General features: G+C 49.3%; 1 protein-coding gene across 1 annotated transcript in view; it reads right to left on the reverse strand.

Annotated features, from left to right (window-relative positions):
- MED26 (mediator complex subunit 26) overlaps nucleotides 1-24,030 on the reverse strand; it is a gene marked incomplete at both ends in the record, with an annotated part of 46,117 nt that extends 22,087 nt beyond the window's left edge. The window contains one exon of the mRNA XM_084249704.1: nucleotides 23,959-24,030. Coding sequence (XP_084105830.1) covers nucleotides 23,959-24,030 — 72 coding nt within the window. The remainder of the gene's footprint in view (nucleotides 1-23,958) is intronic.
- Nucleotides 24,031-24,352: the final 322 nt, after the last annotated feature.

Genomic DNA, 24,352 nt, shown 5'->3' on the forward strand with positions numbered 1-24,352 from the left:
CCCAATTGCTCTAGGTCCTTATTTAGAGCTTTGGTTTCTTTACTTATTTTTTGTCTTGTTGATCTATCCATTGTTGATAGTGGTGTGTTGAAGTCTCCCACTACGTATGTGTTTTCTCTGATGTCTGTTTTCAGAGAGGTCAACAGTTGTCTGATATATTTTGGTGCTCCTTCATTTGGTGAGTATATGTTAATGAGTGTTATTTCTTCTTGAAGTATTGTCCCCTTGATCATAATGTAGTGACCATTGGGGTCTCTTTTTATCTTTTTGAGTTTGAAATCTGTTTTATCTGATATAAGTATAGCTGTTCCTGCTTTCTTTTTTGGTCCATTTGCTTTAGGATTGTTTTCCATCCTTTAACTTTGAGCCTATTTTTATCTTTTGTAGCTAAATGTGTTTCCTGGAGACAGCAAAAGGTTGGGTTTTGTTTCTTAATCCAGGCTGCAACTCTGTGTCTTTTTATTGAAGAGTTTAGTCCATTTACATTTAGAGTTAATATTGATATGTTAACATCTGTATTTGCCATTGTGTTTGTCTTTCCTTTGATTTTATTTATTTATTCTTTTAATAACCTTTTTTTTTTTTTGGCCTTCTTTCATTGTTATTCGTCCCTCTGAGGTTCTGGCTTTAGGACTCCTTGTAGTATTTTTTGGAGTGGGGGTTTAGTTGCAATGAAATTCCGGAGTTTCTGTTTGTCTGGGAAGGTCCATATTCTTTCTTCAAAGAGGAAGGAGAACTTTGCGGGATAGAGTATTCTTGGTTGGCATCTGTTTTCTTGGAGTCTGTTGACTATGTCCCTCCACTCTCTCCTTGCCCGTAGTGTTTCTTCGGAGAAGTCTGATGTCAGCCCGATTGGTTTTCCTTTGAATGTTATCTGTTTCTTCCCTCTTGCCAGCTTCATTATTTTTTCCTTGTCCTGGATTCTTGGGAGCTTTATTATTATGTGTCTTGCTGTATTTTTCCTTTCGTCGTGGAAGTTTGGTGTTCTTCTTGCTTCTTGTATATCAATTTTCAGCTCCTTCTTCACATTTGGGAAGTTCTCTTCAATTATCTCTTTGAATATTTTCTCTGTTCCTACATCTCTCTCCTCTCCTTCTGGTATTCCTATAACTCTTATATTTCCTTTCCTCATGGAGTCAGATAGTTCCCGAAGTCTTTCTTCGTTCTTTTTCCTTCGTACTTCTCTTTCCTTTTCTGTTTTGGTTCTTTTTATTTCTGTGTCTTCAAGATTACTTATTCGTTCTTCCATTTCATCTATTCTGCTTTCATTGCTTTTCCCAGAATTCTTTAGTTCTTCCATTAATTCTTTGATCTCCTGCATTTCTTTTACTTCCCTCTTTAGGGACTCAATTTCTTTCTTCTGACCATTGTTTTCCCTCTCTAGGGACTCAATTGCATTCTTCTGATCGTTGATTATTTTTCCCTTATCATTGTTTTCCTTTATGACTTCTGTCAGTTTTTTAATCACGGCAATTTTAAATTCTCTTTCTGGAAGGCTCAGAAATTCTTCCAAGTTATTGTCGTTGCAATCTGGGGGCTGGTTTTCTTTTTGTGGTGTGCTTTTTCTCTGGAGAGTTGCTAGGTTGCGTGTGGTTCTTCTCCTCCCTACTGTCTGTTTTCTAATTTGCCGTATGCGTTGGGACACTGTGTTGTTGGGACTGGCCGGCATCTTGGGTGGGCTTCTCTGTTCCCCTCTGGTTCCTCCAGGAGTCATCTGTCAGTTTCAAGCAGTCTTTACTGGAGAAAGGTCCCTGTTCTAAAATGCCGATGTGGGGACACACTCCCCTGTGCGCCTGGTCTGCACCGGCGGTGGGTTCCTGCTCCCCTCTGGGCTTGGACTGCAGGCCAGAGGGGGTCTGGCGTGGGCGAACTTCCCCCGCTCACCTCTGGCTCCTGAGGAAGCCTTCTGCAGGTAGTCTTTACTAAAGAAATGTCCCTGTTCTAAAATGGTGATGTGGGACACACTCCCTGCGCTTCTGGTCTCAGGCACACTCTTCTGCGCGCCTGGTCTGCCCCGGCTGTGGGTGCTCGCTCTCCCTGTGGGCTCAGACTACTTGTTGGGAAGGGGCCCAGTGTGGGCTAACTCCCCAGCTGGCCACTAGCTCCTTCAGGAGCCTCTGCTGGCTTCAAGTGGCTAGGTGGCGCCAGAGATCTCTCCTAGAGCCCTTGGGGAGCTGATTTTCCACCCCGTGGGACAGGGAGCAGAGCGGGGATGGTAGGATACACCTCAACGGCTTTGGGGTGCTGTGTCTGCCTTGTGCCCCACCTTCGTGGGGAACCCACGCCCCTAATTTCGTGCCCCGGGTCTCAGTTCCAAAGCCCTCAGTTCCAGGACGCAGGCTGTAGCCCAGATCAGTGGCGCGGGAATGGCGCCTTTTGAATCCCGCTTCCCTGCCTGGGCGCCTTGTTCCTGCTCACTCAGGGAGGGCCTCCGCGGTCTCCCTGCAAGCCTAGGTCGCAGGTGCGGGGACCTGGGCAGCTGCGATCCGATCCGGATCCGCGTCTGCTTTTTCAGCGCGCCACTTTCCGCGCAAGCTTACCGGGCGGCCGGGGCTGTGTGCTGGTGCTGGTCTCCTCCTGGGGGGCGGGGCTCTCTTTAATGGCGCCTGGAGCTCACCTCCGCGGCGGATCCTGCAGGGTTCTCCACAGCTCCCGTTCACGGGGTGTGGTGGCTGAAATAGTTCCTTTCCACTCACATTCCCACTTGCTGCGTCCGTTTTTCTTGTTGGCCGTTTTGGTTTGTTGTTTCCCTCCTCTCTGCCGGTCGGAGAATAGGGTTCTGCGCTTCCCTCCCTTCTGGTCCTCTTTTATGGCCACTTTCTTCTTTGGGCAGCTTGCTGGAGTCGTCCGTTTATCTTCCGTGTCCCAGCTCTCACTGGGACCTGCCGCTTTTCCTCCCTATTAACTTTTTTTAATGGGAGATCTTACTCGCAGCGTCTCCTCGCCGCCATGTTCTGCATGGTACCTCTTAACCATCATCCATACAGGCTCCCACTGTATCATCACATAGCCACTCACTAGGGCCGTTTTTAAGCTGACTCTTTGATCATTCCAAGTCTATCCAGATATGACTAGCCTTTGGCCCAGGTCCCAAATGGGAGGGTTTGGTCTGCTACCCACACGCACCTCATCTTTCTCACTAATTCAGCAATACTAACTGGTAGCATATCCTGTCCTGCCCTAGGGTCCAGTGCTCTATTCTTCTGCCCCCCCCCCACCACAAGACAGCTGAAATGAAATCCAGAATACTCATACCACTGAGAAGTCATGTCAACAGCTGATATCCCCTGCACACCCTCTGAAGGCTGTGAGCTAGACACAAGTTGTGCTGCAGTAGCCAACAGTCCCAGCATCCTAAGCATTCCAAAGTTGAGCATGCGCTTTGTCAGCCCTGCCACCAAGCTAGGTGGCACAGGTCCACAGCCCCCAGGCCACCTGCAACCAAAATACAGACAGACAGGACCACTAAGCTGTGCCCAGCATCTATAATAAGCATAAGGGAGCAAGAAGGCTACAAGATTACAACCCAAATATTATGAGTTCACTGGTAGCTGAAAGTGGGATGTTATGGAATAGAAACCTACTGGCTACAATAAGGAAAACAAAAGTAATAAAAAATACAGTACAGGGTCTCCCTGGTGGCGCAAGGGGGTAAGCACAGCACTGAAGCTATCCACAGCCAATGCAGCATGAGTTTGATTCCCGGATGGCCAAAGAGCTGACCCACATGGCATGGCAGATCTCTCCTGTCTCACCTGCTGCTCCCCTCAGCAGTGTATTTCAGTAGACCCGCTGTTCTGTTCCCCACTCTGTCTGCTGAATCCTCTCTCCCGCCCCCGCCCCTCTGGCCTGTACCCCAGTTCTTGTATGCATAAATAAATAAAACTTTAAAAAATATCTTAAAATATACGGTACACTGACTGGGTAAGAAAACGCATACCAAGGGCCTCCCCTGGTGGCGCAGCAGTTGAACGCTGGGCTGCGAAGCTGCCCGCAGCCTCTGCAGCGCTGGTTCGATCCCCGGCTGCCAGCGAGGGTCCCACATGGCGCGCAGATCTCTCCTGCCACCCGCTGCTCCCCTCAGCAGTGTATTTTGTCAGTCTGCCTGCTCTGTTCCCCGCTCTGGCTCTGGTGAATTCTCTCACCCTCCCGTGCTTCTGACTGTACCCAGTGCTTGTATAAATAAATAAATCTTAAAAAAAGAAAAAAAAGAAAAAAAAAAAAGAAAACGCATACCGAATCTGGAGTCCCACTCAAACTCCTCTGCACTAGGGATACACACCTTCAAACAGCTCAGAGAGGGGACCCCCAAGAATCCCAGATGCTAGGGTGGGAAGAAAACTTGGATTCTATATACCACCTAAAGTTTGTCCTTTACATTTTTTTCCCACTTTAGTCTGAGCAATAGTATCTGGGCTTTGAGGAGCAAAGTTCTATTTTTTCTTATTCCCACTAAGATAAACGCATTGGCTATCAAAATAAAGCAAGTTTGCCTTCAAACTGTAAAGCCCTTTCCAAGGTGGGCAATGCTGAGGCCCCAGTTCCCAGTCTCTACTGATTTACTGGTATCCTCTTCAACTGACAGAAAAGCCTGAGACTTGTCCCCTACAAAACAAATGCCATGCAGCCCATGAAAAGCTGCAATGAGGAAGCAGATGTGTGGGCCTGCAGCAGCAGCTGGAGGAAGAGCAGAACCGTGCTTCCTTAATCATCATCTTTCTAACCCAAACCCCACACATTAAGGGGGCAGGAGTAAACCCCTGAGAACTCCGAGTCCCTGCCTCTGCCCAGCTCTGACCAGGGTATCTCAGGCTACCTCCTTCTCTAGCAATTTTCATAGGGCCTCCCCTGGTGGTGGCAGGAGACAGGTAAGTAACACCAGCAGAGCATAGGACTCCCAAAGGACAGACTGGGGGTTAGGGGGTAGGGAGAAGGGTCCTGCAAGCCAAGGAGGGACAAGCAGGCAAACACAAGATGGGTTTGGGAACTAGGCTGGTCGTGTGGATGCTGGGCTGCCTGGGAAAGGGACAGGGTGGTGCCCATCATCTCAGGAGCATGCTGACCTCATGGGATTCATTGATGCAGGCCCTGCTGCCCATTTGTGCCCATAGTCCCTCCCCATGCTTGTCCCTGAGCAGGGATGGGTTCCCTAAAGCACCCTATAAGGAACAGAGCAAGTCACTTCCCTTCCCTGACCTTAGGATTCACCTATTCCAGGATAGAGTCATCAACTTATAGGTTGCTCAGGACTGAACAGACTGTGCATAGTGCCTGCCCTGAGACCCCACCCCGGCTGATAACAGAAGCACTGCAAGTCAGACAAGAGGGACAGAAATTGTCCCCTCCATACTGTTCGAGATGGGTGGCACAGTACTGAGTGCAGCAGTTATGAGTGCAGTCAGTGGCTGTTCCTAGCTGTGGAATACCTCTCCAGGGGTCTTCCTGTCCTTCCTGTCCACGTTGTCTCTGTGGAGGCCTTCTCCTGCCTCTAGCTACACACTACTTCAAATGGGTTCCATTCTGCCTCCTTCTGATACAACCCTGGTTCCCATCAGGCCGAGTAAGGGGACAGCAGACACAGCCCTCCTTTGCCATATAGGAAACTGACCACTGACTGGGCCCTTACTCCTGAGCCCCAACCTGGTCTCAGAATCCTCCTAAACCAAGAGCCCCCTGTAGGCAAATGGTAAGCTGCTAGCTTGGGTGTAGTATAGTGTGTGTGTGCATGTGTGTGTGTGTGTGTGTGGGGGGGCATCTTGATTGGCCTCTTCTCTTCACAGCATGCCCAGCAGTCCCCCTATCTGGGGCCCCTGTAACTACACATCTACCAACAGTATCCAAAAGGGGCCCTGCATCTGAGTGTTGGACTAAGAATCTGAGACATGCACTTACCACCAGACCCCAAAGGCCTCCTGAAGTATTCATGGTCCTATTTTCTAAGCCCTATTAGTACCACCACCCCAGTTTCTGTACCTTCAAGGCTGTCTTCTCACAAACCTCTCACAGTGCCATCCCCAACCCCCAGCACAAGCAAGTCTCTGGGGTCTCCCATTCCCAATAAGCCACAGTCCCTGCTATTGTAGGGGTTGTTGGAAGACATACAGAAAGGAGGAGGTCAGCCAGGCATAACTTGACCTATTAAGAAAACTCTTGGGCCTCCCTGGTGGCGCAGCAGCTGAGCTCTGGGCTGTGAAGCTGCCTGCAGCCTCTGCAGCGCCGGGGAAACCCCTGGCCGCTGGGCGAGGGTCCCACATGGCACGCAGACCTCTCCAGCTGCCCGCTGCTCTCCTCACCAGTGTACTTCGGTCCTTCTGCCTGTTCTGCTCCCCGCTCTCGCTTTGGTGAATTCTCTCACCCTCCCGCGCTTCTGACTGTACCCAGTGCTTGTATAAATAGATAAATAAATCTTTAAAAAAAAAAAAAAAAGAGGGCCTCCCCGGTGGCGCAGCGGTTGAGCACTTGTTTGCGAAGCTGCCTGCAGCCTCTGCAGCGCTGGTTCCATCCCCGGCCGCTCCCCGGCCACTGGAGGAGGGTCCCGCATGGCGCGCAGACCTCTCCTGCCGCCCACTGCTCCCCTCGGCGGTGTGTTTCGGTCCTTCTGCCTGCTCTGCTCCCGGCTCTGGCTCTGGTGAGTTCTCTCACCCTCCCGCGCTTCTGACTGTACCCAGTGCTTGTATAAATATAAATAAATCAACAAATAAATAAAAAAATATTATTAAAAAAAACCTCACAACAGTATTTATAAAAAAAAAAAAAAGAAACTCTTATGTGACGCTCTATAAATTATCACTCCTTTTTTATAGGGAGGAAGATAAGGCACAGAAGTCACCCATCTTGGGCCTCTCTGGTGGTGCAAGGGGTTAAGCACAGCACTGTGAAGCTATTCGCAGCCTCTGCAGCACGAATTCCATCCCCGGCCAGCCAGGAAGCTACCCACATGGTGCAGCAGACCTCTCCTGTCTCATCTGCTGTTCCCTGCAGCAGTGTATTTTGGTCAGTCTGCCTGTTCTGTTCCCCACTCTGTCTCTGGTGAATCCTTTCACCACCATGCCACCCCGCCCCTGCCTATATCCCAGTTCTTCTATGCATGAATAAGTAAGTCTTTAAAAAAAAGATGTCACCTATCTGCCCAAAGCCACATAGCTGGATTTGGTGTCCAGGCACAGGTTCTTCATCCCAATGAAGAAGATGCCTCACTCAAGGGGGCCTGGTGAAGGTCTGTCATAGAAACACAGATAAAACACAGCGATGGCCTTGAAGATACTCCTGCTTGGCAGGCAGGCAAACCCAAGAGGAGGGAACTTCAGAGTGAACAAGAGGTATCTGTGGGATGTTCAGAGTGCTGGGTACTTCCTCAAGACCTAGGGTACACAGAACTCTGCAGCTAGAGCAGAAGGATGAGGACCGGCCAGGTCCCATGGGGCACACACCCACAAAGAGAGAAGAGAACACTAGATATATGGGGGGGCATAGCAGGTCACACAATGGACCTTAATCAGCCATGCTCAGGTCAGAGTGACAAGGTCAGAATGCAGCTGGAAAGAGCTGCTCCTGTGGAAAATGCACAGGTACCAGCCTGCCCCAGGAAGTGAGATTATTGAGATGAAGGTGGACACCTTCAGAGGCAAGCCATGGAACAGGAAGCTGTGTGCAGGCAAGGGTGCACGGAACTGAAAGCCTGGGGCACACTAATGCCAGGGAAGATAGGGGCCATATGGCACTGTCTGACAGACATGTGCCCACAGGCTTACTCACTTCACAAGGTGCTAAGCAGACACCTATTTGCTCAAGCAGTGAGTAGTTTATCACTCGGATGTAAAGAAAGCAGAGTGTTGCAACTGACCCAGCCAAGACAGAAATGTGGTTGAAGGGGCCCGCATGCCTCCTCTTAGCAATCCTGAGTGCTCAGATACATGTGTGAAACCAGATGCTATCTACAACTGTCCCCCACCCCAGTTTCTGTACCTCCAAGGCTGTCTTCTCACAAACCTCTCACAGTGCTCCCCCCAACTTCAGCACAGTCTCTGGGGTCTCCCCTTCCCACCAAGCCTTCAATCTCTTCTATTGTAGGGGTTTTGTTGGAAGATGCACAGGAAGGAGGTTGCAACTTCATTTATTAAGAAATAAAAGACAAGGATTTGAGGGTTAGACCTGGGCTCACCATACCTCTGGTGTTCTCTACTCTCTGTCCCTTCATACCAGCACTGTCCCTTCAGCCAGGGCTGGTATGCCCAGCACAAGGCAAGAGGAGACCTGAGGGAGTGAGGGGCTGCACAGCTACCCAGTACCTCCCAGAAATGCACAGAACCTCCTCCCTTTCCATGTACACATCCTGTATCCACTCCATGTCTGATTGCTCGCAATGGGCCTCAAGTACTCTTCAGGCTGAAGCTATCTATTTTTATTTTCTTTTTTTTTTTTTAGAGGCATGTTTTATTTATTTGTTTGTTTGCTTGTTTTGTTTTATACATGCACTAGGTACAGTCAGAAGCACGGGGAGGGTGAGAGAATTCACCAGAGCCAGAGCGGGGAGCAGAGCAGGCAGAAGGACCGAAGTACACTGCTGAGGGGAGCAGCGGGCGGCAGGAGAGGTCTGCGCGCCATGTGGGACCCTCCTCTGGTGGCCGGGGAGCAGCCGGGGATCGAACCGGCGTCGCAGAGGCCGCGGGCAGCTTCGCAACCCAGCGCTCAACCGCGGCGCCACCAGGGAGGCCCTATTTTCATTTTTTTAATGTTTAATTGAAAAGACAATGGACCATAGGGAAAACAAAATAAAACAAAACAACTGTTTCTATTGCCCCACACAAATGCTTCCCATTTTACTCAAAATCCGGGTCTTTGTGCTTGACTAACAAAATACTCCTTCCTTTCATCTTGGTGGGGCTCTGTGTTTTCCTCCAGAACAGAGGTTCAGGATGGTTCTTCAGGTTCCTTGCTATCAAACTCTGTGGCTATACCGAGTTTCCTAAGCTCCTCCCAGGACATTTACTTAACAATAGTGATTATTACAAGAATATATCCATTACCATACTGTTAAAATCATCATGCATCTGTAAATAAATTCCCAAGAGTGAAACCCTAGGTAAAAAGACATGAAGGTAAAAGTTTCCATAGGGTCCATAGGAAGCAGCTCCTGGATCCCTGAAGCAGGGTGTTGTGGGTCAAAAGCTGGGTGGGAAGGTAGGTTAGGGGATGGAGAAGAGCAACAGGTCAGCCTACAGCCACAAATTGATCACCTGACAAGGCTATTCCCACATGTTTGAATACAAGATGTACTTTCTGGTTATTAATCACATCAACATTCTGTCTGGTCATGTCTCTGAGATTCTCAGTTCGGTCTCCAGCTGGAAAGACACTGCTTCCTAAGAGCAATTTAGCACACACATGTTTATGTTTTGATCAACCCATCTGCAATCTCAGTACAGGGGAATTTAGAACAGCTCAGGCATTTTTAAACCTGATTGGGAGTTCCAATTTGAGCACTTTGCAGAACAAGTGTGCTTTTGCTTCTGTAAGGCTAGGATTTTGGTCTACAACCAGTTTCTTCTTGTTCTTCCCCCCGCCCCCCCCCCAACCCATAGGGAGCTTTTAGAAATGTGTAAAATTATGCAATGCTGTAACTGCTCATAGTAAAGAGAAGACTATCTTTGAGAAAGAACAGCAACTGTGAAATACAAAGTTAAATATCTGCAAGCTCATCTAGGGGAAAAACCCTACCACCAGAAAAGTGGGCAGGCAGCTTATGTGTGGTCGATGCCCACTACATTACCTTCAGTTATTATTCACTCATTAGTAGGGCAGGGCTTGTCCTCACTATAGAGAACAGCACTATCTGGAGAATATTTGCTGTGGTTTGCCCCAGAACATACAGCTTGAAGACAGAGTTGTAGAGATGTGAACCCAGTTCTAAGCCCCTAACTTCTGCCTGTTAAACACTTTTCTTTCTGTCTGTCCATTCACCTGTTTTTTTTTTTAATGTGGGGTAAGAAGCTCAGAGAAGTTCTAGTTGGTTGCCTGCCCCATTTATCAACCTACACTTAAGAAATGGGAAGATGGGCCTCCCAGGTGGCGCAGCGGTTGAGCGCTGGGTTGCGAAGCTGCCCGCGGCCTCTGCGGCGCCGGTTCAATCCCTGGCTGCTCCCCGGCCACCAGAGGAGGGTCCCACATGGCGCGCAGACCTCTCCTGCCGCCCGCTGCTCCCCTCAGCAGTGTACTTCGGTCCTTCTGCCTGTTCTGCTCCCTGCTCTGGCTCTGGTGAATTCTCTCACCCTCCCGCGCTTCTGACTGTACCCAGTGCATGTATAAACCAACCAAACAAACAAATAGATAAATAAATAAGACATGCCTCTAGAAAATTAAAAAAAAAAAAAAAGAAATGGGAAGATGGCTTTCTTTTCCACAGGAAAAGACCTCATGGAGTTCAAGTCAGCACTTTCTAGCTGGGGAGGAGTCAGGACCAAAGGTTGTTGGTAGGGAACAAGAGCTCCATTCTCCACCCCAGGCCAGCCCAGAAACAGCCCCTCTTCCCTTTCCTTTTGGAAAAAGACAGCATGGCCCCAAGCTTTTAACTAAACCATAAGTGATCCCAGGTCCTAGAAGCATACTGCCTAATTCAGGATGGCATTACATTAAAAAATTAGTTCCTTGATATTACCGGTCACGGATCAGGTGCTCGCTAGCACATGGAGCTCATGGCTGCCATTTGAGATAGCACAGATAGAGACCACCTCTGTTAGCATGTAGTGCTCCAAAAGGAAGGAGAGAGCTCTGCAAGATTCTCATACACCCTTTACTCTGCACAAGGTAGTGTGATCTCCTGATGAAAAGCAAAGGTTAGGCCACCTATGTGGTAACCAAGTAACTGGCTATTTCATCTGGCTGAGCCTCAGCTTAATTTATAAAGTAGGATAAGACCGAGTACAAAGTGAACATATAGCAGTCCTCTGTTTCTGGTTAATAGACCCACAGATATAGTGCATAATGAGATAGCCCTTATAAAAATTACACCAAAAGACAGTGAGCACCTAATTTGTTAAGCAGGACCGCTCACTAGAATGAAGGCAATCCAGTCCCTCTAAGTTCAACTGCAGTGGCAGGTCCATTACACATTGGTAGATCTAAAATCCCCTTTCACCTGCAAGGCTCTGGGCAAAGATAACTTCCCTCCCTCTATCCCTATTTGTAACAGAGAGAACCAGTTCCTTCACCATCTTTTCAGTGATTAAACAGAAGCCAAGCACTGACATGATAGTACCTCACAATGACACCACCAGATGGTAGACCCAACAGCCCTTGTCACACAGACAGAGACCAAATCTCAAATATAAGCAATACGCCCAAGGTCACCCAGATAAAAGCACCAGTACAACTTGAAGCCACTATATGAATTCAAGCCTCTTAGGCCCACTTAGGGAAGTACCCAGACCTAACCTGAGAATGCCCAGGCCTAACCCGAAGAGGAGTGGGCTGGGGAAGCAGCTGCAACAGCTTAGCTGCCCCTCGCCCCCAGGTCCTATCTCTAGAACTGTGCAAAGCACATAGTACAGGCCTAAGGCCCAAAACAGACCATACCAGCACAGTTCCAAGAGACCCTATGGACCACTGGAAGCACCCCAGGGCTTCATCACAGGAGAGGAGTGTATCTCCAGGAACCAGTCATTCCATCACCCATACAGTAGGCAGCTGCACCACCCAGGTCCCACCAAACCTGAAATCTTATAAAAATCCATGTTCCTGGGGCCTCCCCTGGTGGCGCAGCGGTTGAGCGCTGGGCTGAGAAGCCCCACATGGCGCAACAGACCTCTCCTGCCATGCCTGCTGCTCCCCTCAGCAGTGTATTTTGGTTCTTCTGCCTGTTCTGCTCCCCGCTCTGGCTCTGGTGAATTCTCTCACCCTCCCGCACTTCTGACTGTACCCAGTGCTTGTATAAATAAATAAATCTTTAAAAAAAAAAAAAATCCATGTTCCTAATTCCAAGTTAGGCACAACTGGTACTCATCACAGCTTGAAATCAGAAGTAGCCCCACATCTAGGTAAGCCAGTTACTGGCCCCAACATAACAAATGGGTTCACTATGCATGAGCGAGTTAAAAATTAGGGTGGGGAGGAAGGTCAGAGAGGGGTTAAACTGCTGTAGGAAGATGGGACCAAGATGCCAGCACATCCAGGAAACAGTGCTGCCCACAACCTCCCAGGACATCTGGTCTTACTGGGACGCACCCAGCAGAGCACTCAGCATTGGGGGAGCATAAGGTCAGAAGCTGACCCAAGAGCCATGAAAAATGGCTGGAGCAGGGAAAGTAGTGCTGCTGAAGCCAGAGACTGGAGCACAATTTACTCAGTTAACTCTGTGTAGACTTTCTTGGCTGCAAGTGACAGAAAAGCTAGCTCAAATGGGCTTCATCAAGAAAAGAAGCTCATCAACTGACTCACCCAGCAGAAGGTTTTGGGTAGGCCTCACTTTGGCCTGCCCAATCATGGTCCCTCAGTCCTCCTGTTGTTCCTCTACATTAGCCTCACTGCTGGGCAGGCTGCCCCCAGACAGTAGATTCCAACAGCTACCAGCTCACACTTTCTCCTATCCAAGTCGATCCCAGACTTGAGCAAAGTGCTAAAATTTTCCTAGGCTTTGACTGGGCCACAGGCCTAACGCCAAACCAATCACTAGTCAGAGAAATGAAGCCCTATGACTGGCTAGTTCACATGCCCATTCAAGGGGCATGGACTTGGGAGGGAGAGGAAGGAGGAAAGACATAGCATAGAGGAAAACAAGAAAGAGAATGGAGCCGGACTAAGTCTGAGAACTGCTAGTACAACACTAAGCATCCTGACTCTTCAGGTTCAGGGCCTGAGCCACTCTCAACAGACCTCCTGCAAAAATTAGGGCTGCAAACCTAACCACATACAAAGCTGCATGGTGAACAACAGAGTTAAGATTCCAAATCAGTTCTGCCCAACTTCAAAACCCAAGTTTTCACCTGGAGATTGACTGCTCTACTACATGCCATCTAAAAAGCTCATACACTATCCAGACAGATACATGGCCCAGCGGAGGGGTAAAATATCCAGTCTGTGTTTTGGGGTGCCCAATTGAAGTCAGTGCAGGAGGCAAGACTAGGTGGGAAACGGCTGCGTTCAACCTCCCTGAAGATGCCGTTTGCAGGAAGGGGGCCAGTATGGGAGAGGGACCCCACAGTAGTAGCCCAGGGTAGTAGGTGGCCTGCAGAGTAGTGGATCATGGAACCACCAACCAACAGCACAGTGAGGGTATATGGAGCAAAGAGGGCACTTTAAAAAGGGCTGACTGCACTTACAGCAGAACACTCAGCATTGGAGAGCAAGGATCACACACTACCAGATGCTGTGGCTTTGAACACTTGGGGAAAGCCTTAAAGGCCAGATGGGGCCCCAATAGTGCTAGGCAAAGCCAAAGTGATGGGGGGAAGGAAGCCCCATGGGCAGGAGGTTTGGAAAAGATGGAAAAGCAGTGAGGTAAAAAGGGGGCTCTTGGAAACAGAAGGGATCACTCAGTGTTAGGTCTCCACAGGCATTCAGCACCAACCCTCCAGTAGGCACTGAAGACAGCACAGTGACCCTCTAAGAAATCCTGGAGTGAGTGACAAACACAAGCAGCACACTCGTGCCCAAGTTCAGCTCATCTTACAAACCAGATGATGCCAAATTCTATTGCCCAATTTGGAGGAGCTCTATTGGCCCAATCGTGTTGAAAACCATGACCACTGTGTGCTTAACAAAATAGCCACACCCTCAAGGCGATGAATAGGAACCTACTTCCCTAACTGCTCAGGGCTGACAAGCACACTCATCAGAAATCCTTAGACACCTGCAGCAATGTTCTGCCACATGGGGGGGCTACAAAAGTCCGGAAGCAGCTAGTGGTTTTATCTGCACAGCAGGCCCTGGTTCTCCCGTGAGCCCCTGAATCCCTGTAGGTACTGCTGTTTTTTAAAAAGGCCCCCTTCAGCCCACCCCAAGTCAAGTCAGAGTGCTTCTCCACAAGTTTTCAAACTGGCCTACCCTTCAAGAGCTGCTATGTTTCCCACCACATGGGAGAAGTCTATCTACAAGACAGAAGACACACACCCAGTGGCAAAGACAAAGAAGTTGTCCCCTCTCCCATCCAATATCAATGCCAAACAGCACCCGTACCTCAGCAAAAGGGGTGGTGGGAAGAGGTAACAAGTTCACACTCACGGTGGGGGCATGCGTTGTATCTGCCTTTGGAAAGCTCAGCGGTAACACTGGCTGGTCAACCAGCCTGCAAAGGGAGAACTTTAAATGCTTGAGAAGCTCCTCCAAAATAGAAGTGAAAGTGAAATATTCATAACCCAACAGAAGCACCTAAAGCTTAACATGTGGCCCACTCCTGTCACTGCCAAGTTGCCAGCATCCAGCAGAGGACAGTGGATACCACGTGCTGCACAGTCTCCCGGGAAAAGAGGGAGGAAAAAATGAAGCTGGTCATTTGAAAACACCTGACCTACCACTCTCAGTTAACCCAGGGGGAGGAGACAAGGCCCAAAAGTGCAAGTACCAGTCTCTGTCAACCAGGAGGAGACGGACAAGAGGAAATGGGTAGGACAATCAGCCAACCAAACCCCCAGACCGTCTGTGCTGCTGAGCAACAACAGAGTGCAGAGCCCTGAGCTCCGGCCTGAGCCCATCTCTCAGGTAGTATAGGCAGCTACTGCAGCACCAGAAGAATGAGGTTCTTCTGGACTCTGAAGTACTCCTCAGCCTAGGAAGGGGTCAGAGTTGTACCATGGCACTGCACTAAGACAAGGTAGCAGCAAGGTATGCAAGTGTGACTACAGGCAAATTAGAGTCTGCAGGTTTGGTCAGAAGGCATGGGCATTCAGAACCCTACACTGTGACTGCACACCAACCAAACCTCCCCATTACTTACTGTGGACCTCACATTTTAGTTACATGCTCATTTTGTCATCTAGACCCACCTGTCCAGGTCCGGCACCACATTCAACTATTTGAAGATACACATCAAAGGTGATTAAACCAGTACATACCCAGGGGATATTGCCAGTTTGCTCCCTACCCCACTACCCCCTTGACCCACGAACAGGATCCTGATGTTTCCCAGGGGCATTCCCTCCAATCTGGACCTGTGTGAGTGCTTAACTCCAAATCCAGATTTGGGGTGACCATCCAACATACTCTGCTAACCCAAAGCCCCGAGTAGATGCTGGAAAATGTCTGCTTGGGCTTCTGAGAGGGCTGCCTTGAATAATGGTCAGAGAGGACGAATCCAGAGTTGGCAGGGGTTGGGGAAGACAGTCCACTGTGTGAAGTCAACACAACAAAAGGAAAGACAGAGAGGGAGAAAACCAGGATCTTCCCTGAGAACAGACCCACCTCTCGGCCTCTGAGTGACATGAGTCAATCATCCCTTTTGCTTAGGTTCTTATCTGAACATAGTACTGCCCTCTCTCTGGAGGAGGCTGACCAACAGTTAGGAAGTGGAAGATAGGTGTGCAGGCAATTATTTAAGTGAACACCTGACAGAAACAATGTGAAACAATAGCAGAGAGCAAACTATTCCTATTTTATATACCCATACCTCCTCGCCATCACCCCACAGACAGCTAAAGAGCCAGCCTGACAACTGCTTCCAGGCATACACACAAAATAAAGAGAGGGGTAACTAAAATTGGGAAGTGACTCCCGGAAGTGGCTTTTAGGGGGTGCTGGCCTTTAGAAGAAAAGAGCAGTTAGCTACCTTGGGGGTCACTCCAGGGAAAGAGGATGTGATCATGGCTCCACATTTTACCTAAGCTGGACCGGGCTGATGGCTGGGTTAAGAGAGCTATGTTGGAATTAGTGGGGAGGTGGCAATTAAAATAAGCCATTGATGGCACCTGCAAAAGCCAGCTCCCAGTATGCACAAGTATGCTGTGGACAGCTGCTGGTTCCAGTGGCTGCCCAGAGAATCAAGCGTGACCGGGGGTATGTGAAAGGGCTAAAGAAGAGTGTGCTTCCCATGCTGAAGGTAAGAGCAGGGCCAAGGGGCAAACCAGGACCTGGAGGACAGTACAATCATGGTCACACATAGCTGAATGCTCCATCAGTAACTCACTTGACTGCTAATGTCTACGCCACAGAACTCCAAACACACCAGTTAAGGCCAGTCCCAGGTAGCCACCTACAAAATCATTCTGTGCACAAAGCAGCCACGAGGCTGACCCACCAGAGGTGTGGCCTAGGAAAAGCATCACCCACTTCCTGGCCCTAACAAATGAAGCCCAGAGGAGCCGGAAGGCATCCAAGGATGGAATGGTTTTGTCACATGACCGAAAAGTTGAAGGATCACAAGGTGGCATTTGCAGAGGTGTCCAAGGAACATGGGCAGGCAGGATTCTAAAATCAAGAGCCACCCTCTCTGTTGGGGTAAAGAGAAGCACAGCATCTCAGATACAATCTTCTTACCCAGCACAAAGCATATCACAGATGGCCTGGCTAAGGGGCTGGAGTGGGCAGAGATGGAGAGCCTGTGTCATACCAACAGCCTCTCTGGGACTGGGGGGATGGGGTGTTTCCAATCGTGTGTCCATTGGGCCTGCTTTCTCATTAGTACCTGCCTCTCTGGATTACAGTAGAGGAAGCACATGAAGCTGAGAAGTGCCAGCACCATGCTAGTTCTGAATACAGCCCTTTCCTAGCATCGAGTGCTCCCACGCTCTAGACATTTGGTGAGCAATTCATGCTCTGCTACCAAGAAGCCTGCACGAAGTTTGGAAAAGGCAGTCAACAAGACCAGTTACCAGCAGGAATACAGTTTTTAAGTTACATGCAGCACCTGAGGTAAACAACCTTAGATTAAAGCAGGCAAGGCTTCCAGGAAAAAAAGAGCAATGGGACAACAGGGCGTCCAAACAGGTGACACAAAGATGTCAAAATCCTTGATGTCACACATACAAAAAGGTCAGCTTGCAGATTTAAGTAGATGCTATTCTGATGCTAGGATATAACTTCATTTCAAAGCACGTCTTGATTAGTAGTGTCTGTCATTGAGTTTTCTCAAAAAACTAGCGATTCAAAGTACACCTGTCATTATGAGAAGTTCTTGAGTGTTTCCAATCACAAAAACTGACCCTGACACAGGAGTTAGGAATGAGTAGGTTAAAATAATTTAAGGGGACAGGATTGTAAAACTGGGAGAGAAATGTAAATGTAAAGCCAAACATTCCATGTCTATGAGGCTAAACCTCAGAAATGCACTAGAATCCCTAATCCCACTGGCTTCTGAGCCCATGGGACTTAGCTTCCAATATGACCCTTTATGATGCTGGGCTGATCCCTGAATTTCTGCTCTTCCCTAATAAAGATGAAGCACCTACGTGAGAGGTGGTGGTGGTTTCAGAGACCAAACCAGGACATAAATCACATAGGACACATGGTAAGTACTCAGCTAACAGCACCTATTCATTTTATAGCCTCCACTACCCAAAAGCTTTCCAAAATTCATCTTCCTCAATGGATGAATCCAGAAAATTCTGTAGTCGTCCCAGGAGCATTCAAAGGCTTGTAGCCCCATCTACCTGACAGAGGCACTTCACTTGACATAACCCTTCTCTTTAACAGGTTTCAGAGTTACAGAACTTTGAGGAACCCAGAGGCCAGGAGTCTGGGGCCCAGCTGGAAGGCCCAGGGCTACACCCCAGTCCCAGGAATGCCTGCCTTCCCCAGTCTTGGTTTGCCTTCAAAGGCCACACAGAGCAAACTTAAGCCTAGAAGGAAAACTTCAAATACTTGCACAGGCCTCCCAGGCCCTCACAGATTCTAACATCTTCCCCCTTCCTCATCCTGTGACCCAGACAGCACAACGTTCAATAATTTTCCAGCTTTACCTCAAGCCAGAGAGAAAATAAGAAATTCCCACCCCCAACTCGAAGATTTTCCTGAAAATTCAAATGATGAACTATTCTAGAAAGGCATTTCACACTCTTAAGAATTCTGAACTATGAAACTATTTTTGAATAAAATACATGAAGAACTCTTCCATTTGGACATAAGAGCTACAGCCCTGTCAGACCACCCTGATCCCCCAACCTCCCATGTGCACACTCTATGCCTACCCTCTGCCCTGACAGGCTCTAGATAGGGGCTGGGTACTTCCAGGTCTGCACACTCCACACCCAGCACTATAAGCACTTGCTAGAAATGTGCATTTGACCTCAGTTTACCACATCTCTCCATGCAGTATGTCTCAATTGATGGTTAAAATTTAAGTGTATTGCCTCCGAAGACCTGGGATTCATTGAGAAGACTTTGAACAAATGGGAGAAATTGGTAGATTTTCCTTACGCAGGAAATGCTCCCAGTTCAGGGAATCCCTGTTAGTACCTTCTACTAGTGTGGGTAGAATGTGAAGAAAAACACTTCCAGAAGGGGCTCTAAGCTGGGCATTAGCAAGGTTAGGCTAAAAATGCATGGCCTGTAGCCATCCATGAGCTTACAAGCTCAGTCTCCCATTCTGTCAGTTAGTGGACCCCAAAGGAACTAGGAGGACTCAGGAAAGACTACCACCAGGAATAAAAGGAAAAGGCTATATTAGTTCCACTGGCAGAGATAAAGCACCCAGCTTCCAGCAGGCAAGTTATAATGGGGGTTGGGGCAGGCAGCCCACCACTAGATCAGTTAGATCAGGTCAGGCTAATTCTATTAAACTGGAGCTCTGTTGAAGAAGATGTTCATGCAGATATTCAAACTGAGGTACAGGAGAACATCCCCCCCCCCCAAATCACCCCTCACCCTCCAAGTCTGGCACTCTTCAGGTGCAGGTCCTGCATCTTGAGCCCAGGACCTGGGTGATTACAATCCGTTTACATCTATACCAAGATAAAAGGCCCTTCGCACAGGCTGACTGGACAGCACTCCAGGCAGGACAACACACTCCAACTAAAACCACCTGAGGATTACCAGGACCGCTGAGAGGACTGAATGTAAAGTCCATCTTCTGAGGGATAAAAGGAGTCACAACAAGCACTTACACTGCCCCACAACCAACATTTGTCACCTGTGGTTTCCCAAAAGCCCTAAAATGCCATACCACTATCCTAATACACCCTGGCAACAGTGTATAAGCCAAGAGGAACATCACTAAATTTGGGCAGCCAGGATGACCAGGAAGGGTCCATATGTTTAGAGTTCATATCCTTTAATATACTGGAGAAAAACAGAACCAACAGTCCTCCACTTTATAATGTATAAGATTCCTCTTTTCTGCAGGAACCTGGCATCTTTTTTTTTTTTTTTTTAAATTTTTTTTTTTTTTTCCTTTTTTAAGATTTATTTATTTATTTATACAAGCACTGGGTACAGTCAGAAGCGCGGGAGGGCGAGAGAATTCACCAGAGCCAGAGCAGGGAGCAGAGCAGGCAGACTGACGAAGTACACTGCTGAGGGGAGCAGTGGGCGGCAGGAGAGGTCTGCGCGCCATGTGGGACCCTCCTCCGGTGGCCGGGGAGCAGCTGGGGATTGAACCGGTGCTGCAGAGGCTGCAGGCAGCTTCGCAACCCAGCACTCAACCGCTGCGCCACCGGGGAGGCCCAGGAACCTGGCATCTTAAGTGAACATCAAAAGTGCTTCCAGCAGAAAAGAAAGTTAAAACATAAGACTCATGAAAAGTTCCACGGTATCTGATGCTACATCAAGGTTCTGTCCCTGATTCTAGCACAGGGTCCCTGACAGACACCTTAAGATGTTTCAAGGACAGGCTGCCTAATGCCATTGACCAGTCAGATCTATCACAGGTAAATCTACCCAAGGTGTAACTGCATACAGACATGTCTGGGATAGAAGATGCACCACAAGTAACACTGCCCTCTCTGGACTCTTCCGAAGGCATCCTTTCATCTGAGAGCAGCACATTGATGTTTAGGGTTGGAAGCACCAGCACCATCATTGTAACTTCAGGTTAAGTCCCTAACTTTGGGCCAGTTACCTCAAATAAATCAGTAAGAAACAAAAGCATCCTGTCACTCTTGCCTATGGAAGAACCCACTAAGCACCTCCCTCCCATCATAATACTTCCAGCATTTGTACCTGCAGGCAAGGGAATTCTCTTACACACACGCCCCCTCCCCCACCATCCTTTGCAGGGGACTAGCAAAGTGTAGCACAAAGTCATGTTAAGTATACAAACTTATAGAGCAATTCATGTTAGCCTCTGCTGCCCCTTCCAAATCTGAGCCCTAGATGTGGGGCTTTATGGGTGTTTCTGCTTGAGGATCTGCTTGAGGATACTGCAGCCCAGCAAAGCTAAGTGGAACCTAAAGCTTTAAATTCCTCGGTGGGGAAATCATCCTGCCTGCCTGTGCCTCTCTGCAAGGACACCTTGATCACCTCACCTTGGCATCTGACCATCTACAGAATGAGGAGGCTGGTCAATGGAGAACCTGCCTGCTGGGAGGCACTCATAAAGCTGTCTATGCAGAATGAGTCCAAGTCCTCTTTCTTGTGGATCTCTTCTGCTCTGAGCACTGTGCCACTCACCTGTCTGTGCCATTTTCTCACCTCTCATAGGGATGCACCATCTTGGAGTTTTGCAATGGAATTTCTGTGTCTGAAGTGTGGGCACAGTGCAGTCACAGGCTTTTTGGTCAAAGGAATGCCAAGTAGCTTCTCTGTCACAAGTCCAAGAGGACTCGGGACTGCCAGCTTACCAGGACTCAGAAAGTGTGCCCATGTTCCTGCTCTCAAGAGAAGAGCAAAACCAGCATATGCACGGAGCCTGTGTTCTGGTCAGCAAAGCAGAGCCTCAACTTTCATGAAATGATTCTCATCTGCCTGATATAAGCAGGAACCAACCACCTCCTGAGGAGACAGTGCCCGGTGGCCTAGCTGATTTCTGGGCAGGAGGATAGTCCTCAACTCCATCCACAAGGAAGCAAGGTTAAGCCGGAACTTGAGCAGCACTGCTGAGAGATTTTCAACATCTGGGCTGACACACACCACTAACAGAGTAGGACTTCAGTTGGTCTGAAACCTGTTAGTTGCTTTTTGAAATGGAGTATAGAAGATTTCTTTATTTATGAGTTGGCAGAAATTACTGAGACCTGCTGCTATAGAAATTTGAAGTATTCCAGAAAGCAGAATTTAGAGCATAGAAACCACTTTTCCATTAAGCACGCCTGTCTGGCCTCCCTGGTGGTGCAAGGGGTTAAGCACCGCACTATGAAGCAATCCGCAGCCTCTGCAGCACAAGTTCGATCCCCAGCCGGCCAGGGAGCAATCCACATGGCGAAGCAGACCTTTTCTGTCTCACCCGCTGCTCCCCCAGCAGTGTATTTCATTCACTATGCCTGTTCTGTTCCCCACTCTGTCTCTGGTGAATCCTGTCACCACCACCCCCATCTCTGGCCTGTACCCGTTCTTGTATGCATAAATAAATCTTAAAAAAAAAAAAAAAAAAAAAGAATGCCTCTGTCAAGGAGATGGTCACTTCCCTAACTTCTCAGATAATTGTGGATATTAGGTCAGCTCCCTGACATTGATTTTTTAAGCAAAAGCTAAGTTTATTAACCATAACTGCATGCCCACAAAGGTAACTACATGACACAATTCTCTGTAGCATCGTTCAAAAGAGGTTTAATTTTAGTGTTGGCTCTTCAACACTGTCCCCATTTCTTTTTCCATGAGCATCTTAAATATGTGTCAACTAACTATCCAGAAGTGAAGTTCATAACTGGGCAAGGTAGACAAGGCTGGCTGTATACTCAATGCCTTGCTGGAGTCATTCATTCCCACCTGAGCTCCGGTGGATGGAGAGAAACTGCAGACAGGGTGCACCAGCTCCACCTGCAACTTATTCCACTCTCTGAGTTGAACATCTATGTGGGGTTTGCTCCAAGCTGCACTGGAGCTCCTGCTCTTGTCACATGCTTTTAACAATGCTCATCTATGGTCTAGGACAGTGGCTACACTTAAAGGAAGCACTTTCCTCACTGCTCATATTTCCCAATTCTATCCACCAAACTTAGGTGAGTAGGGTTCCATGCACATTATCACTATAGGCCCCCAATTCTATACCATGTAACCTAACCTAGGGCTTATGTTCCAAGCAAAACACTAGGATACCCAGAACTGAGGTTTGTTCCCTCTCCCTGTTACTGACTAATCCCTCTGCCTCCTCACACTCCTCTCCTCCTAGGACCCTTCAGATGTTCAGATGACAGCCTTACACAACACTGGAACCCCTAAGGTCACTGCCCTGACTAATCTACAACATCTTGACAGCCTGTCAAAGTGCCTCCTGATCCCAAAGCTCTCCCAGGTGGCATTAAGGATCAGTGCTATTATCTCAGCAAGCTCTCAGATTCTCCCAAAGGCAAGCCAGCACATGGAATTCAAGAAATTGCACTCTGATTGACAAATCTACCAAAACCTACCAATGCTACATTTTTCATGCTACTTGTTTTATCTGCTAATATTTGAGTTCTGGGAATTGCAGTGACACCAGTTACAGCAAAAATTCTGGAAGGTTTTATATAGCTTATGCCTACACCACCCCCAAAGTCATAACAAAAATGTATACAACATTTGTTAAAGGCAATTTCCACCAACTCAATTTTAATGGGGCATGAAATCCAGTGGTAAGAGAATTACTTATGACACAGAAATCAGACCCTAACAGTGATCATAACTCCTCAGTGTCTACGAAAAATGTGTAAGCCAATGTGAATTATTCCAAAAATACCAAGCTAAAGCATACTGCTAAGTGTAATTAGCTAAGCTCACAAAAGGAAAAGCCCCCACAGAGAGGAAAACCAGAATTACCTGGCCAAGCCCAAGATGATTTTTTTCTTCCATTCCCAGCATTTTAAAAAGTGATCTCAATGGGCACTTCTTGATCTCCCAACAAATTCAGGGACTCACTTCATACCTGGATGCCACAGTATCTTCCTATTGCTCAACCTGCTCCTGCCACAGGGGAAAATGACCCCTCTAGCCAAGAACCCCCTGGAGAAAATATGAGAACAGGTGAGTCTTCCCCTACATACACTGGAGGGGGGTGAGAGGGAAGGGGAGGTCCCTCTGCAAAGAGTGGCCTCAGTGGAAAAGCACCTGAGAAAGCAACAACCGGAGTTAACCCTGACAGTCTAGGTCACAAGCCACCAGGCTGGGCCCCCAGGTTGGGGGAAGGGACAGCGGAAGCAGGGCTCTTGAAGGAAGGGGAGGGAAAACAATCATCTCCAATTCATACCCAAAGGCGAAGCTCAGTCAGGTTGGAGAGCAATGGGCACTTAGGCCCAGAAAGGCAACAGGAAGGATCCCACCTTCCCCAAGATCATCTTTCCTTGGCAGAGACTTCAAGAGAGATCGGGCAAAGGCATGAGGAGTGGCAGGACCCAGGGGGACTCTCCTACAGCCCTCGACACCGGGCTACAGTAAAGCAAGTCTGGGGCTTCCCTCCAAAGGCAAAAAGGTGCTTCCTGCCTAGAGGAGAGGCAAGAAGGTCCTCCCTGATCACCCAGGAGGCCGAGACGCGGCAAGCACCGGCTACCCCAGTCATACCCAGGACACCAGTTGCTCCACCACCTTTCTCTCTCCCCACCTCCCGCCGGGAGGGCTTCCCGGGGGTCGCCGGTCCCCGGGGGAGAGAAAGGCGGGTGAGCTCATTCAGGAGCCGCAAGTGTCCTTGAGGCTGGAGTGGGTGGGGAGGAAAAGCTCCAGTTTGGGCCCCCGTCAGCTCCCCTCGCCCAGGCCGCACGGAAGCCTCGGCCTCTCGTACTGAACGCCGCCGGGCTGGCCGACATGCCCCCGGGCCGGGCTCGGAGAACGAGAGGCCGGCATGGCAGCGACTGTCGGGGAGAGATGGGCGTCGGACAGGTCCCCCAGAGCCCAGGGCGCGAGGGGCAACCGAGAGGGGGAGGGTCCCGGGCCCACGCGGCCTCCGTCCCGGCGCCTGTGACTGGCACTTACGTTGCTCTGGGGGTCGATGGCCTGCAGCAGCCGGTCCCTGATCTGCTGCGGAGACGCCGGAGCCGCTGTCATTGCCTGGGCGAGGCGGGGGGGAGCGGCCGGGCCGGCGGGCGGGCGGGCGGGCTGAGGCGGGGGACGTGGGTCACTCACTCGCCGGCCTCCGGGAGCGGAGCCTCATGTTCCCCACGGCGCCGCGGGAGGAGAGGGCGCGCGGGGGTGGCGGAGAGGGGAGCCGGGGCTCGGGGCCCGGGGCGCCGCCGCCACCGGAGGAGGAGGAGGAGCCGCCGGAGCCGCTGCCGCCGCTGCCGCCGCCTCGAGAAGCAAACTCCAGTGAGCTGCCCCCGCGCGGAGCATTCTGGGTAACCCGCGCCGCACGCAGCGTCGGCGCCACGCT

Source organism: Talpa europaea (genome assembly GCF_964194135.1).
Source record: "Talpa europaea genome assembly, chromosome: 12".
Classification (NCBI taxonomy): Eukaryota; Metazoa; Chordata; class Mammalia; order Eulipotyphla; family Talpidae; genus Talpa; species Talpa europaea.